A 17,852-nucleotide genomic window follows, 5' to 3' on the forward strand; every position below is an offset into this window, starting at 1 on the left:
GATGAGGAAACCGAAGTTTTGAGAGGTTAAATGACTTCCTAAGATCACATAGCTAACAAGTAGTAAATCTAGGATTCGAATTAGGCCAAGCCCTTTCTATATCCTGTTGCGTCTATTTAGTGTTAGAAAAAGACCCAAAAAAGTTGCAAGGATACCATCTTTGCTTAAAGACCCAAAAAAGTTGCAAGGATACCACCTTTGGTTAATCCCTTTCACAGGAACTCAATATACTTTACAAACTATTTTCTTCTCCTTTGTGTAATTTTTCTAAGAACTAAACTCAACATTGTTTCTAGATGTCAATTATCTTAAAGGAACCTTAAATACCTTCCCTCGTCCCCAATCTATAAAGAATGGTACCTGACACTGAAATAAACTAGATTCAAGATTCAATATAAAATTCCAGTTTGTTTTTGCTATGTGCTGTTTTAGAAAGAATGAAGCACCAAGTTACATTGCTCTTTCTTTTCTATCCTTTCTTAGATGAAATCCAAATTTCTTTCGTTTGAAGAGAAAGTGCCATTTCTCTTCCAGCTAAGTATTTTCTATTATCTTCCCACAATTTTTGTTGTCCTGAAGATAGTTATGAAAGCTCAGTTTAAAAAACAAAAATATGTAACCATCCTAGTTAAAGAATGCTTGTAAGCTGTTTCTTTATAAACATTTTCATCTTACTTTCACTAAGGTATAAATTAGATGATTGGTTTTCATTTTAGCAAAGTAAATCTAAAACTAGAAATAACTTATGCCAAAGAACTTAGTGGATATATGTACCTATTTATATATATGTGCATATATATCACTTGGAATATGCATGTTATATATAAACCGACAGAAGCAGCAGGTATGGTGAGAACTTTTCAAATCTATTTTGAGACATGTCAAACCCTGTTTCAGAAAGCTTTTATTCTGCATACCAAGCAACAGAGGTGGCTGTTCAGGAAGAGGTTATAGTTGTTCTGCAGAGGTTTTTGGCTTCCGCACCTCTGAGATTCTACTGTTTACTGCCAAGAAGCAACGTGTGAAATCCCCTACTCTGGACCAGATGATGGCGCTTTTAGCTCTGTCAGCATTAACCATTCACCCCAATTTCATCTTTAAAATCATAATTTGATTTTCCACATTTGTCCTTCTTAGATTTAAGATTTTAGGTTACAATTCAGGAGACTTCCCACCTTCAAAGGCTTGTCAGAGCCTACATTTAGCCAAACAGGATTTATAACTGCAACTATATAATTACCTATATGAGCACACTGTCTCAGAGCATCAAAACTCTATGTGGTCTGTTTCTGGCCACCAAGTGGGTGAAAAATTTCTAACTCACAAGATGAGAAGCATCACAGTGCGTCACGACCCAGACCATTCTAAGTCAATGTTTTGTCTCTAACAGGGTATCAGCAGACATTTTGTGAGAACCACTGTTAGTCTCCATGACATTACGGATCTACTCCAGATATTTTACATACCTTAAAGATGAGGAGCTAGAAAACCTCCAAGGCCCTTTCTGACTCCAAAACCTTATAAAAGTATGGAGGTAGAATTTATGAATTTGTCTAAATCTTAAATTTATTTAAACATCTATACCAATGAGGTAGTGAGCTTACTGTGATATAAAGATATTACTCTTATAAATTTTAAGGGATATTGTTTGGTTTTGGTATCCTAAAATCTGGTAAATAAATTTATACAAGCATACCTTGTTTAACTGTGCTTTCCTTTACTGCACTTTGCAGATACTGCATTTTTTACAAATTGAATGTTTGTGGTAACTGCGTCTGCCAGTCTATCAGCACCATTTTTCCAACAAAATGTGTTCTCTGTGTCACAGTTTGGTAATTACCATATTTCAAACTTCATTATTATCTGTTATAGTAATATGTGGTAATTTTTTATGTTACTGTTGTAATTGCTTTGGGGTACCATGAACCAAGCCCACATAAAATGTCAAACTTAATTGATAAATGTGTGTGTTCTGACTGATCCACCAACCAGCTGTTCACCCATCTCTCTTCCTCTTCTCAGGCCTCCCTATTCCTTGAGACACAACAATATTGAAATTAGGCCAATTAGTAACTTTACAATGGAAGACTCACTGACATTGAATACTGCTTTTCCTTTAAATTTTTTTTTTCTTGAGACTGCAACAAGACAAGACCTCTGTCTCTCTGAAAAGCTAATTTCTATTTATTTATTTATTATTTTGAGACAGAGTCTCGCTCTTCACCCAGGCTGGAGTGCAGTGGCACTATCTCGGTTCACTGCAACCTCTGCCTCCCGGGTTCAAGAGATTCTTGCACCTCAGCCTCCGGAGTAGCCGGGATTACAGGCGTGAGCCACCATGCCCGGTTAATTTTTGTATTTTTAGTAGAGACGGGGTTTTGCCATGTTGGCCAGGCTGGTCTCAAACTCCTGACCTCAGGTGATCCACCTGCCTTGGCCTCCCTAAGTGCTGGGATTACAGGTGTGAGCCACCACACCCAGCCTTTTTTTTTTTTTTTTAATTTATTGAGATGGAGTCTCACTCTGTTGCCCAGGCTATAGTGCAGTGGCACCATCTCGGCTCACTGCAACCTCTGCCTCCTGGGTTCAAGTGATTCTCCTGCCTTAGCCTCCCAAGTAGCTGGGATTACAGGTGCATGCCACCACCTATTTTTGTATTTTTAGTAGAGACGGGGTTTCACCATGTTGGCCAGGCTGGTCTCGAACTCCTGACCTCAAGTGATCCACTGGCCTTGGCCTCCCAAAGTGCTGGATTACTGGTGTGAGCCTCTGTGTCCAGCTGTAATCTAAGATTCTATCAGTTGTGAGATCCATTTCAATTGCACAGATGTTAAAAATGTAAAAATGTATGCAACTTAGAATAAATAAAATGCAAAAATTTAGAATTACTAAATGTAAAAAAAAAAAACCCAAAAACCAAAAAACAACAGCAACAGCAACAACAACAAAAAAACCCTTACAATGGCCTTTGAGTGTTCAAGTAAAAGGAAGAGTCACACATCTTTCACTTTAAATCAAAAGCTAGAAATGATTAAGCTTAGTGAGGAAGGCATGTCAAAAGCTGAGACTGGCCAAAAGCTAGGCCTATTTTGCCAGTACACAAGTTGTGAATGCAAAAGAAAAGTTCTTAAAGGAAATTTAAAATGCTAGTCCAGTGAACACAAAAAAGCAAAACAGCCTTATTGCTGGTATAGAGAAAGTTTTAGTGGTCTGGATAGGTTAAACCAGCTACAACATTCCCTTAAGCCTAATCCAGAGCAAGGTTCTAACTCTCCTCAATTCTGTGAAGGCTGAGAGAGGTAAGGAAGCTGCAGAAGAATAGGTAGAAGATAGCAAAGTTTGGTTCATGAGATTCAAGGAAAGAAGCCATCTCCATAAGATAAAAGTGCAAGGTGAAGCCACAAGTGCTGATGTAGAAGGTACAGCAAGTTATCCAACAGATCTAGCTAGGAGCACTGATGAAGATAGCTACACTAAACAAATTTTCAATGTAGACAAATCAGCCTTATATTGGAGGAAGATGCCATCTAGGGATTTCATAGCTATAGAGGAGAAGTAAATATGTGGCATCAAAGCTTCAAAGGACAGGATGACTCTCTTGTTAGGGGCTAACGTAGCTGGTAACTTTAAGTTGAAGCCAATGCTTATTTATTATTCTGAAAATCCTAGGGCCCCTAAGAATTACGCTAAATCTACTCTGCTTGTGTTCCATAAATGGAACAGCAAAGCCTAAACGACAGCACATCTGTTTACAGCATGGCTTACTGAATATTTTAAGCCAACTGTTGAAACCTACTGCTCAAAAAAAAAAAAAAAAGATTCCTTTCCAAATATTACTGATTATTAACAATGTACCTAGTCACCCAAGAGCTCTGATGCAAATGTACAAGATTAGTGTTGTTTTCATGCCTGCTAACACAATATCCGTTCTGCAGCCCATGGGTCAAGGGGTAATTCCAACTTTCAAGTCTTAAGACATACGTTTCCTAAAGGTATAGTTGCCATAGAGTGATTCCTCTGATGGATTTGGGCAAAGTAAATAGAAATCCTTCACGAAAAGATTCACCATTCTAGATGTCATTAAGAACATTTGGGACTGGGCGCAGTGGCTCATGCCTGTAATCCCAACACTTTGGGAAGCCAAGGTGCATGGATTACTTGGGGCCAGGAGTTCGAGACCAGCCTGGCCACCATGGCAAAACCCCCATCTCTACTAAAAATACAAAAATAAGCCAGGTGTGGTGGCGCATGCCTGTGGTCCCAGCTACTTGGGAGGCTGAGGCATGAGAATCGCTTGAGCCTGGGAGGTAGAGGTTGCAGTGAGCTGAGATTTCGCCACTGAACTGGGGAGGCAGAGGTTGTAGTGAGCCAAGATCATGCCACTGCACTCCAGCCTAGGTGACAGAGTGAGACTCTGTCTGAAAAAAAGAAAAAAGGAAAAAAAAAAAAAGAACATTTGGGATTCATGGGAGGAGGCCAAAACATCAACATTAACAAGTGCTTGGAAGAAGTTGATTGTAACCCTAATGGATGACTTTGAGGGGTTCAAGACTTCAGTAGAGGTAGTCACTATGGATATGGTGGAAATAGCAAGATAAGAATTAGAAGTGGAGCTTGAAGATGTGACTGAATTGCATCAATCTCATAATCCAACTTGAACGGATATGCAGCTGCTTCTTATGGATGGGCAAAGAAAGTGGTTTCTTGAGATGGAATCTACTCCTGATGAAGGTGCTGTCAATATCGCTGAAATGGTAACACAAGATTTAGAATATTCCATAAACTTAGCTGATAAGCAGCAATAAAATTTGAGAGGACTGACTTCAAATTTTTTTTTTTTTTTTTTTTGAGACACGGTCTTGCTCTGTTGCCAAGGCTGGAGTGCAGTGGTGTGATCTAACTCACTGCAACCATGAACTCCTATGCTCAAGTGATCTTCTAGTCTCAGCATCCCAAGTAGTTACAAGGACTACAGTTGTGTGCCACCACACCCAGCTAATTTTTTACTTTTTAAACACTTTGTAGAGATGGGTCCCACTGTGTTGCCCAGGCTGGTCTCAAATGTCTTGCTTCAAGTGATCCTCCTGCCTTGCCCCACAACAATGTTGGGATTACAGGCATAAGTCACTGCTCCTGGCCTGACTCCAATTTTGAAAGATCCACAGCATTCTGCTGTGGGTAAAATGCTATCAAACAGCATCTAATGCTACAGAGAAATCTTTAGTGAAAGGAAGTCGATCAATGCAGCAAACCTGGGGTTGTCTTATTTCAATAAATTACCACAGCCACCCCAACCTATAGACACCACCACCCTGATCAGTTAGCAGCCATCCACATCAAAACACGACCCTTCACCAGCAAAAAGATTAATACTTGCTGAAGGTTCAGATGATCAGTCATCTTTAAGCAATAAAATATTTTAAAATTAAGGTACGTACGTTATTTTTTAAAGATATAACACTACTGCACATTTAAAAGACTACAGTATAGTGGAAACATAACTTTTGCATACACTGGGAAACAAAACCCACGATTGCTTTATTGCTTTAGTATAGTGGTGGTCTGGAACCAAACCTGCAATATCTCCAAGATATGCCTGTACTTACTGGCTTTCACAATAATGTAAGACCAAATTAGGTCAAATTCAATATTCTGTTTCCAAATGGTGTGTAAGGTCATGGCATCTTCAGTGATGCCAAGTTCAAATTGTTCAGGACACGCTCTAAAACATCCCTGGTTTTTCTTCATAATTTAAAAGCTTTGATCTATATTTTATCAGCCTTCACTTTTACAGACTAAAGAGATCAAATTATTAAAGTCAGTAACTTTATTCAAAATTCTTGAGACAGACCTTTCTACAAGGTAGTATAAGTTTCTCTAGTCTTAAGCAGATAATTTTAATTTTCATCATTTTAATAAATATTTCCTTATGTAGAAAACTTTATAGTAGCAATGACTAATGACACAATTGGCTTAGAACTGTAAATCATTAGAACCAAAGGGAACTCAGAAGTTGAATGCAACTTTTTCCTTTTACAAATGAGGAAACTGAGACTTAGTGTTGAGAAGCAGATTTCCTACAGTAAAACAACCAAAAACGTGAGCTAAATCCAACAAAACAGTGGTCTTCAAACTGCAGATCAGGACCAATCAATTAAGTAGGTTGCTGCCAGCATTTTAAAAAAGCAACAGAGTAGAAAATATCAGAGGCATTTCATGTAGTAAGAATAATATTGTTTCACAGAAGTTTTGCTTTAGTTTTTAGTTATATGCATATATGAGATAATGTAAAATGCACTTATTATAGTGGTTGAAAGTTTGGAAGTCATTTCAATAAAATATCTAATCTTTTGGGTGGACTTAACAATTTATTCTTAGTCTCGTTCTGTTGCCCAGGCTGGAGCGCAATGGTGTGATCTCGGCTCACTGCAACCTCTGCCTCCCGAGTTCAAGCGATTCTTCTTACTCAGCCTCCCAAGTAGCTGGGGCTACAGGCATGTTCCAGCACTCCTGGCTAATTTTTGTATTTTTAGTAGAGATGGGGTTTTGTCATGTTGGCCAGGCTGATCTTGAACTCCTGACCTCAGGTGATCCACCAGCCTCGGCCTCCCAAATGCTGGGATTACAGGTGTGAGTCACCATGCCTGGCCATAAAAATTTATTATTATTTTAAAATTATGATTATTAAAATTACTATTATGATGCAATTTATTATTTATCATGACTCATTGTAAGCTAATACAAATATCTCTGCATTAAATACTATATGCCACTATTTAAAATAAGCAATTTTTTCCTCTCTAAAGGAAGACTGGCTCAGGATATTGTATTCCATGCCATGTGTGAACAGACTTTCTTTAAAATATCACATTTCTGTAGAGCTTAAATGTGCAATAGCTAGACAAGCTTTTAAAAATACCAAATTCTAGAATTCTGATCCTTGGCACAGGTAAAAAGATGTCTCTGAAAAAACAGTGACCTCTAGTGGATTCATTAAATAGCATGGACATAATCCCTGCCCCTAAGAATTTGGAAATTAAGGTAACACAAATGCATCCAGATATAAAAGATACTGATATGGTTATACACTGACAAGTGTTATTATATAAAGGGCTACAGTTATGCTATACAATGAGGCAGGTGCATATATATAGATTATTCACTGTTTCCTTCTAATCAAGTGGAATATAATGAATAGAATCCTGGTCTCATACAGATCACTAGTTTAAGAAATACACTTAATGAAGGGGTTGGATTAAATCTCTCTAAGGACCCTTTTAGCTCTTTAATCACGATTCTTCTTTAATTCATTTTGCACACTAATATCAGAATAAATTCTGCTCAAAAACATTTGATGGCTCCCCAGTACTTGAGGGTTTACCACACTCAGCCTGGCCCTTTGTTATTTACCTATTGTTATCTTCTCGTTTCCCAAATTTCAAATGGGCCAATGTTCAATATCCCAACCCATTCCCACAAGTTTATTTTCTCACTTTTGCTCACAGTTTCTCATTATGCAATGTCCTAACCTTGCCAATTTATAGGACAGGTCCCCATTAAAGTCAACACAAACTTGTTTAATTCATGTTCTGCCATCCAGTGATTGTTAAATTCACAGGTTGGGTTTTATACTTGTATATGTGTATGTGTATGTGTAGCCTGCCAGGTACTAAGCACTTACTGCACAATTTAAATGTAAATTAAGTTGATTCATTTAGATTAGAGAAACAAAGTCCATCTTTTTTTTTTTTTTTGAGACGGAGTCTTGCTCTGTCACCAGGCTGGAGTGCAGTGGCACGATCTCAGCTCACTGCAACCTCCGCCTCCCAGGTTCAAGCAATTCTCCTACCTCAGCCTCCTGAGTAGCTGAGACTACAGGCACATGTCACCACGCCCAGCTAATTTTTGTATTTTTAATAGAGACAGGGTTTCACCATGTTGGCCAGGATGGTCTCAATCTCTTGACCTTGTGATCTGCCCCCTTGGTCTCCCAAAGTGCTGGGATTACAGGTGTGAGCCACCACGCCCGGCACAAAGGACATTTTCATCTTTCTTTTTTAGTGAGGTAGTGAAGGGTATATAGCTAAGGTAGAATTTCAAGAACTGCAAATATAAAGTAAAAGGGCTTCAAGTTTTGGGAAACAGTGAGCATTCTGAATATAGGATGGTAAGATTTTAGGAAAAGGTTAGAGGAAGACCTGTTTTACTTCATTTTATTTATTTATTTAATTTTTGAGACAGAGTCTCACTCTGTGGCCCAGGCTAGAGTTCAGCAGCACGATCTTGGCTCACTGCAACCTCCGCCTCCCAGGTTCAAGTGATTCTCCTGCCTCAGCCTCCTGAGTAGCTGGGATTACAGGTGCCCGCCACCATAACCAATTAATTTTTGTATTTTTAGTAGAGACAGGGTATCACCATATTGGCCAAGCTGGTCTCAAACTCCTAAACTCAAGTGATCCAACCACCTTGGCTTCCCAAAGTGTTGGGATTATAGGCATGAGCCACTACACCAGGCTGGAAGATTTGTTTTAAATTAGCTAAAGGAAGTACCAATACCTATCCTTGAAGAAAACAGAGATGGCAGGAAAGGTAGTTTGGTAAATGGTTTTGAAGCAGTTCAGGTAGATATGAGGATGGCACAAAGGGTTACATTTAAGATGTAGAGAAAATATCTTTGGAAGCAAAGTTAAGGATAACTTGAGGAAACACTGGTTTCAGTGGGGAATAAAATATGTTGCTCTCAGAGGACTGGGGAAGTAGTGGGCAGCTCTAGTGACAGGAATATTAAGAAAGGAGAAAAAGAATAAGTAAAAAAGTACTCTTAGCTTCCCAGTCATGTCGAACAATGCCAGTCTTTTATTTTCCCAGCAAGAAAGCTGACAGGCTGGTGGTGAAATGATGAACAATTTAGTCTTAATTATGTTTAACTCAATTATCAAGGGCCACACAGTGTTAAGTTTTCCATATCCTAAACCACACAGGATTGGATCGGCAGGCAGAGGTGTCTGCCATCACAGGTGCTGTCGTCAGCATAATTGATGTTATTTGAATTGAGAGTGGTGTTACGTCGCCTTACGCATCAGAAAAGACTTCAAGGTTTTTTTGTTTTGTTTTGTTTTTTGAGCCAGAGCTTTTTAGCTAACCTGCATCTCATTATGTTTAGGTCATTAGTTTATTTAGCATAGTTCCTACCTTACCACAAGTAACACTGCCTTGTGTTGCTATAATACACTCTTTCAAACATGAATTTATTTTGGGCATTATCTCATTAAGCATTTCATTGGAATTTCTAGGCAATACAGTTTAATTACCATAACGATAACTTGTTACCTTTATATTATCATGCCATTTCACCCTCAATAATAAAATTTTCTTGACTTTAGCATCTAGTAAAACATTGCAAGTATTTAAATCATTTCCCAAGAGGCTAAACTCCAGCATTGCCCATAAACTCTTTTTACAAAAAAAAATTACTTTTTAATTGTCTGTCTTTAAATTGATAAGTGTACTGATTTTTATAAAGATTAAATGAACCTGAACTTTCTAACATTCCTCACAGCAGAGTTTACCTAGATCCTAAGACCCAGTAACTTCTGAAAAAATTTAACATTCTTCCTCAAGGATTATTATATTAACAGGATTCACAGACATAACTAGTATCACAGGACACTGGAGTTAAAGTTCTGATTTTGCAATTAAAGCTAAAACAACAAACAAATAACATTTGTATGTATGCATTTTCTGATTTTAAGTGTAAAATCCTTCATAGCTATGCTTAAAATATAACCATTTCCCTATGAAGTATATAAAATGGTAACTTTTTACAGAAAACTAGACTTACTCTCAGCTAATCTCAAAAAGCAGAAACAAATTATTAGAATATATGAACAAATGTATATACACAATGACTTAAATTACCTCTCTTCTTCTCGAACCCATACTGGAGTTTTGGGAATTTGTGCTTCAAAAAACTTAGATGCTTGATAACAAAAATTGCTGCAAAAAGACTGAAAAGAACATTATAAATCTAGTTTTTTTCCTTATCATGAAACATTATCTACATACAGTTGAGAGTATAAAACATAAATGTATAGTTCAAAGAATAAAATGGAAACCTACAGATCTACCACCCAAGGTAAGAAATAAGATACTGAATCTTTGAAGGCCTCTATGTGCCCCTTCCCAACTGCATCACCCTCCACATTCCCCAGAAGTAACCACTATCATAAATTTGGTGTTAATCATTCCCTCATTTCCCTTCAGTTTTAGCACCTGTGTACATATCCCTATTAAAAAATATTCAGTTTTGCCTATTTTAAACATTTTTTTGAATGGAATAATATTGTTATACATTCTTATCTTACTTCATTCACTTATTAAATTTTATTTTTTTTAGGGACAGGGTCTCACTCACTGTAGCCTCATACTCCTGGGCTCAAGCAATCCTCTGGTTTCAGCCTCCTGAGTAGCTTGGACTACAGGCGTGCCGCCACACCTGGCTATTTTATTTTTTTGTAGAGATGGGGTCTCTATTTGTTGCCCAGGCTGGTCTCTATCTTCTCTCCCTGGCCTCCCAAAGTGCTGGAGGTGTGAGCCACCATACCTAGCCACTTCTTTTGTTTAAAATTATGTTTTTAAGATTCATTCAAGTAGTTGTGGCTTATTAATTTTCACTGTGTACTACATTCCATTGTGTTAGTGTATTACACTTTACCATTTATAGACAATTGAGTTGTTTCTAATTTTTTTGCTATCACTACAATGTTACTATAAATTTTTACAATTAAAAAATGTTTACAATTGTGATAAAATATACATAATGTAAAATTTATCATCATAAGCATTTTTAAGTGTATAGCACAGTGGCATTAAGTACCTTCACACTGTTGTACAACTATTACCACCATTCATCTTTAGAACTCTTTTTATCTTACAAAACTGAAACCCTATACACTAACTTCCCATTCCCACCTCTCTTGATGATCATTCTACTTTCTGTCTCTGTTAATTTGACTTCTCTAGATACCTCATATAAGTGAAAGCATACAGTATTTGTCCTTTTGTGCTGGCTTATTTCACTTAGCATATTATCTTCAAGGTTCATCCACCTTGTAGCATGTGTCAGAATTTCCTTCCTTTTTTTAAGGCTAATATTCCATTGTGTGTATATACCACATTGTTTATCCAGCTATAAACATTTTTATACATACATGCTGGTGTACATGTGTAAGAATTTTTTTAGGGTTTATACCAAAGAATAGAAAGGCTTAATTATAGATAATGTGCAAAGACTTCACCAGACAAATGCCAAGCCATTTCTCAAAAAGGCTGTACCAATTTTCATTCCCACTAGTTGCAAAAAGATTTCCTAATATTGGCAATTTTGTGGGCTGTGAAAACATAACTCAATGTGTTTTTATTTGCTATTTCCCTGATTACTGATAATATTTAACATCTTTTCATATGTTTATTAGCCATTCAAGTTCCTTGTGTAAATTTTTCTATTAGTTTGTCTGTCTTTTTCTTATAGATCATACATTCTAGATATGATTCTATGGTCAGTTATATGTGGGAAATAATAACATTCTGCTTTGTGGCTTCTCTTTTCATTCTTTTTTTGGAAACTTCTGATGAACAAAAGTTTTACATTTTAATATAGAAATGTTTATCAGTTTCTCTGCTTTGGCCTATAATTTTCCATCTTATTTTATGAAGTCTCTCTATCCTAAGTTTATATCTTCCCATATTGTCTTTTTTTTTTTTTTGAGATGGAGTCTCACTGTGTTACCACGCTGGAGTGCAGTGGTGTGATCTCGGCTCACTGCAAGCTCCGCCTCCCGGGTTCACGCCATTCTCCTGCCTCAGCCTCCCGAATAGCTGGGACTACAGTCGCCCGCCATCACGCCCAGCTAATTTTTTTGTAGTTTTAGTAGAGATGGGATTTCACTGTGTTAGCCAGGATGGTCTCGATTTCCTGACCTCATGATCCGCCCGCCTCGGCCTCCTAAAGTACTGGGATTACAGGCTTGAGCCACAGCGCCCAGCCTATTGTCTTTTTTTTGAAGACAGTGTCTTGCTCTGTTGCACAGGCTGGAGTGCAGTGGCATGATCTCGGCTCACTGTAACCTCTGCCTCCCAGGTTCAAGCGATTCATGTGCCTCAGCTTTCTGAGTAGCTGGGACTACAGGTGTGTACCACCACATTTGGCTGATTTTTGTACTTTTTGTAGAGACAGGGTTTCGCTGTTGCCCAGGCTGGCCTCCAACTCCTTGAGCTCAGGTAATCCGCCCACTTTGGCCTCCCAAAGTGCTAGGATTACAGGTGTGAGCCACCACGCCCAGCCTCTCCCATAGTGTCTTCTACCTTTTACATTTATGTCTCTAATCTACCTAAAATTGATCTATGTATATAGACTGAGATAGGCATCAATTTTCATTTTTTTCCATTTGCATAACTAATTGTGCCAGTATAATTTATTGAAAAATCCATCCTTTCTCTACTGATCTACAATACTCCCGCTGTCATATATCAAGTGTCTACATATGTGGTTAGTCTGCTGCTGACTCTCTATTCTGTTCCATGATTTATTTGCCTAGATTTGTGCCAATATGCACTTTTAACTTTTAAATGTTCAAGTCTTAATTGAAGATTAAGCAAAAAAAATTTTAATACCTTGATTGAAATATTTACAAATAAAATCAAACTTTTAACATCACTATTTTCTAACCAGTAAGATTTTAAAGTTTCTTTTAGAATCCTATTTAATATCATTAAAAATTAATTGCCATTCCTTGTTAGGATAGTGGTTAGTAAAGAAAAAAAATTAATTGCCACAATGAAAACCTTTAAACTCACCTTTCTTTCAGTAATATCATAGACTTTATTGGTTTTGGTAGAAATTTTATATTTCTGTTTTGGTACCTAAAGAAAAGAAAGTACAGCTTACAAAAGAATCCAAATAATAAACATGAACCTTATGTTACAAGATTAAGTCATCTACATATCATATCATTGGCCAATCCATGCCTTTAGTTCATGACCTTAGGTTTCATTTCTTATTCTTACAACAAAGTATTTTGCTAAATGAAAATAATAAAAGCCTATATTTTAAAAAAATGAGTTACTTACAATTCCCAGCTTCTTCTGACATAAAGGATAACCACAGAGTTTGACAATAGAACGTTCATCCACGACATCGCTGTAGTGAGCAGGTGTAATGAACTTCCCCTAAAATGAAATGAGAGGGTTATTTCCTCCTAGTTTAATAGAAAAGTTCATTTATCAGCTCTCTAACCCTCATCAATCTTATCTGAAAACACAGGGATAGCAATAGTACCTTCCTCATAAGTTAGAGGTTAGAATTAGAGGAGAAAATAAAGCAAAATCACTTAGAGAAGTGCTCAACATATAGTAAGCATTCAAAAAAAAAAGTTATTATTAAAAAAATTTCTGCCACAGTAGTCTCTGCATCTTTGTAGATTATATAGTTAAATGAAATAATTCTGAGGCATGAGGAAGAAGTGATGCTATAGCTATACACAAGCTAAATGACAACAGTATCTTTTATTTTTGAAAAAGTATTATTTAAAACATTAACTAAATCACAAAGTAATAAAATATAATTTTACCTATTTTTTAAAGCATAATCTTTAAAAACAAAGTATTTCAAAAGTGTCATTGTGACTCCAGAACACAGTTTGTGCAAAATTTTCCTACTTCTGAAAAATCTGTACAGAGTGGTGAGGTGATGGTTATAAGCTAACATCAAATATTTTCCTTTGACATCTTCATGATCAAATAATTTTGATTCTTGTTCATAACTTTGAGATCTTTTAACAAGTTTTTCTGTTTTCACAGGGACTGAAATACTTTTTATTGAGAGTGATGTAAGTTTCATGTTTCAAATGAAGCATATTTGCCTTTGTCTTTTCTGGTGTCATCAAATATGCAGATTCTGATGCAGTTACCTGTGTCAATAAAAATATGAATTGTCATGTTCATATTCCTGTTTAGAAAAAGATCTATGAACTATACTAAGAAGTGTTTTTGTAATAGAAACTTTGAGTTTTAATTTGCCCTCTTAAGGATTACAAGAATATAAAAGAAATTTCCATTCAAAATTTTAATGTAGTAAAGCTGTTTAAAAATTTTTTTATTCTCAAATTTTTATTTAGACAGGGTCTCGCTGTGTTGTCCAGACTGGTCTCAAACTCCTGGGCTCAAGCGATCCTACCGCCTTGGCTTCCCAAAGTGCTGGGATTACAGGCATGAGCCATCATGCCTGGCCTAAAAAAAATTAATGCGGGCCGAGAGCGGTGGCTCATGCCTGTAATCCCAGCACTTTGGGACACCGAGGCGGGCAGATCACGAGGTCAGGAAATCGAGACCATCCTGGCTAACACAGTGAAATCCCATCTCTACTAAAACTACAAAAAAATTAGCCGGGCGTGATGGCGGGCGCCTGTAGTCCCAGCTACTCAGGAGGCTGAGGCAGGAGAATGGCGTGAACCTGGGAGGCGGAGCTTGCAGTGAGCCGAGATCGCACCACTGCACTCCAGCCTGGGCGACAGAGCGAGACTCCGTCTCAAAAAAAAAAAAAAAAAATTTAATGCAGAATTTAATTCTCCTGTTTTATGTTAAGTCATAAATGATCTGTATTTCAGGTTTTTGAAATATGAAAATTGATGAAATTACATTGAGAAAAATAATATTCTTCAGTTGCTTAAAATAACACAACACAGAATATAGAAAACTGGAATTGCAATCATTAGAACAAATTGAAGAAAATCAAGTGATATTAGCAGACTGGTTAAAAGAACTATGACTAAGGGTAAAATATATTTGCTTTTTCCTTTTTTCTCCCCCATCCTCGTTTTTCTTTTTTCCCATTTATTATTTATATACTTATTTTGAGACAGTCTCACTCTTGTTGCCCAGACTAGAGTGCAGCGGTGTGATCTCAGCTCACTGCAATGTCTGCCTCCTGAGTTCAAGTGATTCTCATACCTCAGCCTCCTGAGCAGCTGGGATTACAGGCATGAGCCACACCTGGCTAATTTTGTATTTTTAGTAGAAACGAGGTTTCACCATGTTGGCCAGGCTAGTCTCAAACTCCTGACCTCAAGTGATCCGCCTGCCTTGGCCTCCCAAAGTGCTGGGATTACAGGCATGAGCCATTGTGCCTGGCCTCTTTTGCTTTTTAATTGACAATAATAATTGTATATATTTGTGGGGTAGTATGTGATGTTTTAACACATGTATACATTGAGCAAATCAGGCTAATTAACATATCTGTCACCTCACATATTTATCATTTCTTTGTGGTGAGAACATTTGAAATCCACTCTTATTAATTTTGAAATATACATTACCTGTCATCACCTTGTTACGTACTTATTTTTCATTAGTGCATTTTAAAGTCATTATACAAGGAATGCATGATAGTTGTTTATTTTAAAATGCATGAATTATATGGATTGTTATCTGCATCTAATGACTCAACAAATTCAAAGATTTTAATAATGCAAAGAAGTTTCATGCTGCGCAGATATAAAGATGTTATACTACAAAACTAATAATTTGTCAGCTTAACACATACACACTCCATTAGGAACTCTTCTGTAATATTCTCTTCTAAAAGCTGTTCAACAATATGTAGAGCTTTTCTCTCAAATTCAATCTTCTTTCTCACAGCTGCTTCTAGTTCAGCTTTCCTAAAAGTTGAAAGAGAAACTTAATCTACTTAAAAGCTTCATGTCCAACATTCCATGTTTTAAAATACAATACTAACCTAACTCACTATTTTGCCACTTAAATTTAAATATATTAAAAAATTTTTTTGAATAAAAATATTTATTTCTTTTTAATTGTAGAGACAAGGTCTCACTATGTTGCTCAGACTGGTCTCGAGCTCCTGGCCTCAAGCAACACTCCCACCTCAGCCTCGCAAAGTGCTGGGATCACCGGCATGAGCCACGACATCCGGCCAAATTTCTGTTTTCTAATGCTGTTTCTTTTGATCCAATACTTTTCAAAAAGGAAACAAGCTACTTTTTGCACTGCACATACAGAAGTCTTTATATACTCTTTGTATGGTTAATGTCTACTTAGCACGCAGGTCTCAGCATAATGCTTTCGCTGAAAACTCACAGCCAACCTCCCTGCCACCCACCTCCAACTAAATTAGACTTCGTTATTCCTTCTCGTAACATCACAGTCTTTTCCTTCATAGTGCTTATCACAATTTGTAATTATGTATTTGTTTATGTTAATTAACTAATTAATTTATTATTATTTATTCCTCTGTTCCACTAGACAAGAACTGTGTCTATTCTGTTCACCATATCTTCAGAGCCTAACACAGGTCTGGCATATCTTATACTCAGTAAATAATTTTTGAAAGAATGAGTAAATTAAGACCAAAGCCAATATAAGATTAGTGAGTCTTCACAAAATGAAAATCATAGCTACATATACTTTTAATCCCCTTCACATTCTACTCCTCTTCTAGAAACTCTGTGTGATATGTGGTAATATCTTGCCTTTTTAGAACCAGAACTAGTACAAGACAGCTTTTTAGTGAAAATCTGGACTTGATGTAACAAAGAACAGAAAAGGTTTCTTGGAGTGACAGCAAAACTTGGAGAGTGAGTCTGGCATATAAAGCAATAAAAGGAGAGTGTACCTGAAGCAGTGAAAAACAAACACCTTCTACAGACACTCATGCCTTCACTAGCAGTCTGAGTGCTTAGTTTGGTTTTCTTAAAGCCTGGAGTAGAGGAATGTAACAGTCTATGTGAGAATTTATAGGCCTTCCCAGATCTTTCCCTTCCCTCTCATGATAATTTTCTCCAAAAAAAAAGGTAACCATTATTGTTTTAAAATTGGTACAAGTAATATGAGATAAGTAGATATGCCAACGTAGTTGTCCATGTAGCTGTCATACCTTTTAGAAGCATCTTCTTGTTTCAAAGTACTTGTCTGTTTAGTACCTACAATAAAAATACAGTCATGTGCCACATAATGACATTTCCGTAAACGACGGACAGCATACAGACAGCGGTCTCATAAGATTAAAATACTGTATTTTTACTGTACCTTTTCTATGTTTAGATATACAGTTGCCTACAGTAGTTAGTACAGTAACATGCTGTGCAGGTTTGTAGCCTGGGAGCAATAGGCTGTACCATATAGCCTAGTGTGTAAGTAGGCTATACCATCTAGGTTTGTGTAAGTGCACTCTATGATGGTCACACAACGATGAAATCACCTAACAACGCATTTCTCAAAATGCATCCCCGCAGTTAAGCTACACATGGTGGCAGTAGGTCAGGTCTACACAAACACATTAGGTACAAGATAGATTCCTACACAAATAACAAACTGTAGACCACCTTTTCTTCTTTTCCACATATTTTATGTCCAATCATGTGTAAATCAAAATGAAATAGGAAGGGAAAGCAATTTGTTTTTGCAAATTGATTACTGTCTAATTTTTCTTGGTTAAAATGTATCTCTGGGGATTGAATTTTCTTCTGTATCATAGTTGCTTAATTAACCACTCCTGAAAATCTGAGATCTGGGTACTTTTAGGGGAAACCTCTCTCCGTCTGCCAAACGTCCTCTCTGGGGGAAGAGGGGAGTCCGGCACCTTAAAGAACTGGGCACCCAAGCAATCTGGAAAGGAGGACCGGTCCTAGGTTCAAGGCCAGCTGCCAACGCTGCCCTAGTCACTTGCCCCGAAACCCGGGGACCCCAGGCCTGGGTTCCCGGCGCCTCCACTGTCCTTTCTCTCAGAGGCTGGGGCCACAGTCCGCGTGAGGGAAATCTTGGAACACTGGCGTAAAGGGGTG

The 17,852-nt window shown here is 37.3% G+C and overlaps 1 protein-coding gene across 8 annotated transcripts in view; it reads right to left on the reverse strand.

The window, feature by feature from the left end:
* RPAP2 (RNA polymerase II associated protein 2) overlaps positions 1-17,852 on the reverse strand; it is a 138,126-nt gene that overhangs the window by 119,952 nt on the left and 322 nt on the right. For 6 of the 8 annotated variants that reach the window (XM_009247636.4, NM_001132339.1, XM_054519551.2 and 3 more), the window contains 5 exon segments: positions 16,946-16,991; positions 15,599-15,713; positions 13,129-13,227; positions 12,856-12,921; positions 9,919-10,007 (listed from right to left, as the gene is read on the reverse strand). In XM_009247636.4, coding sequence (XP_009245911.2) covers positions 9,919-10,007; positions 12,856-12,921; positions 13,129-13,227; positions 15,599-15,713; positions 16,946-16,991 — 415 coding nt within the window. 8 annotated transcript variants of the gene reach the window in all.

Source organism: Pongo abelii, chromosome 1 (assembly GCF_028885655.2).
Source record: "Pongo abelii isolate AG06213 chromosome 1, NHGRI_mPonAbe1-v2.0_pri, whole genome shotgun sequence".
NCBI classification, from domain to species: Eukaryota; Metazoa; Chordata; class Mammalia; order Primates; family Hominidae; genus Pongo; species Pongo abelii.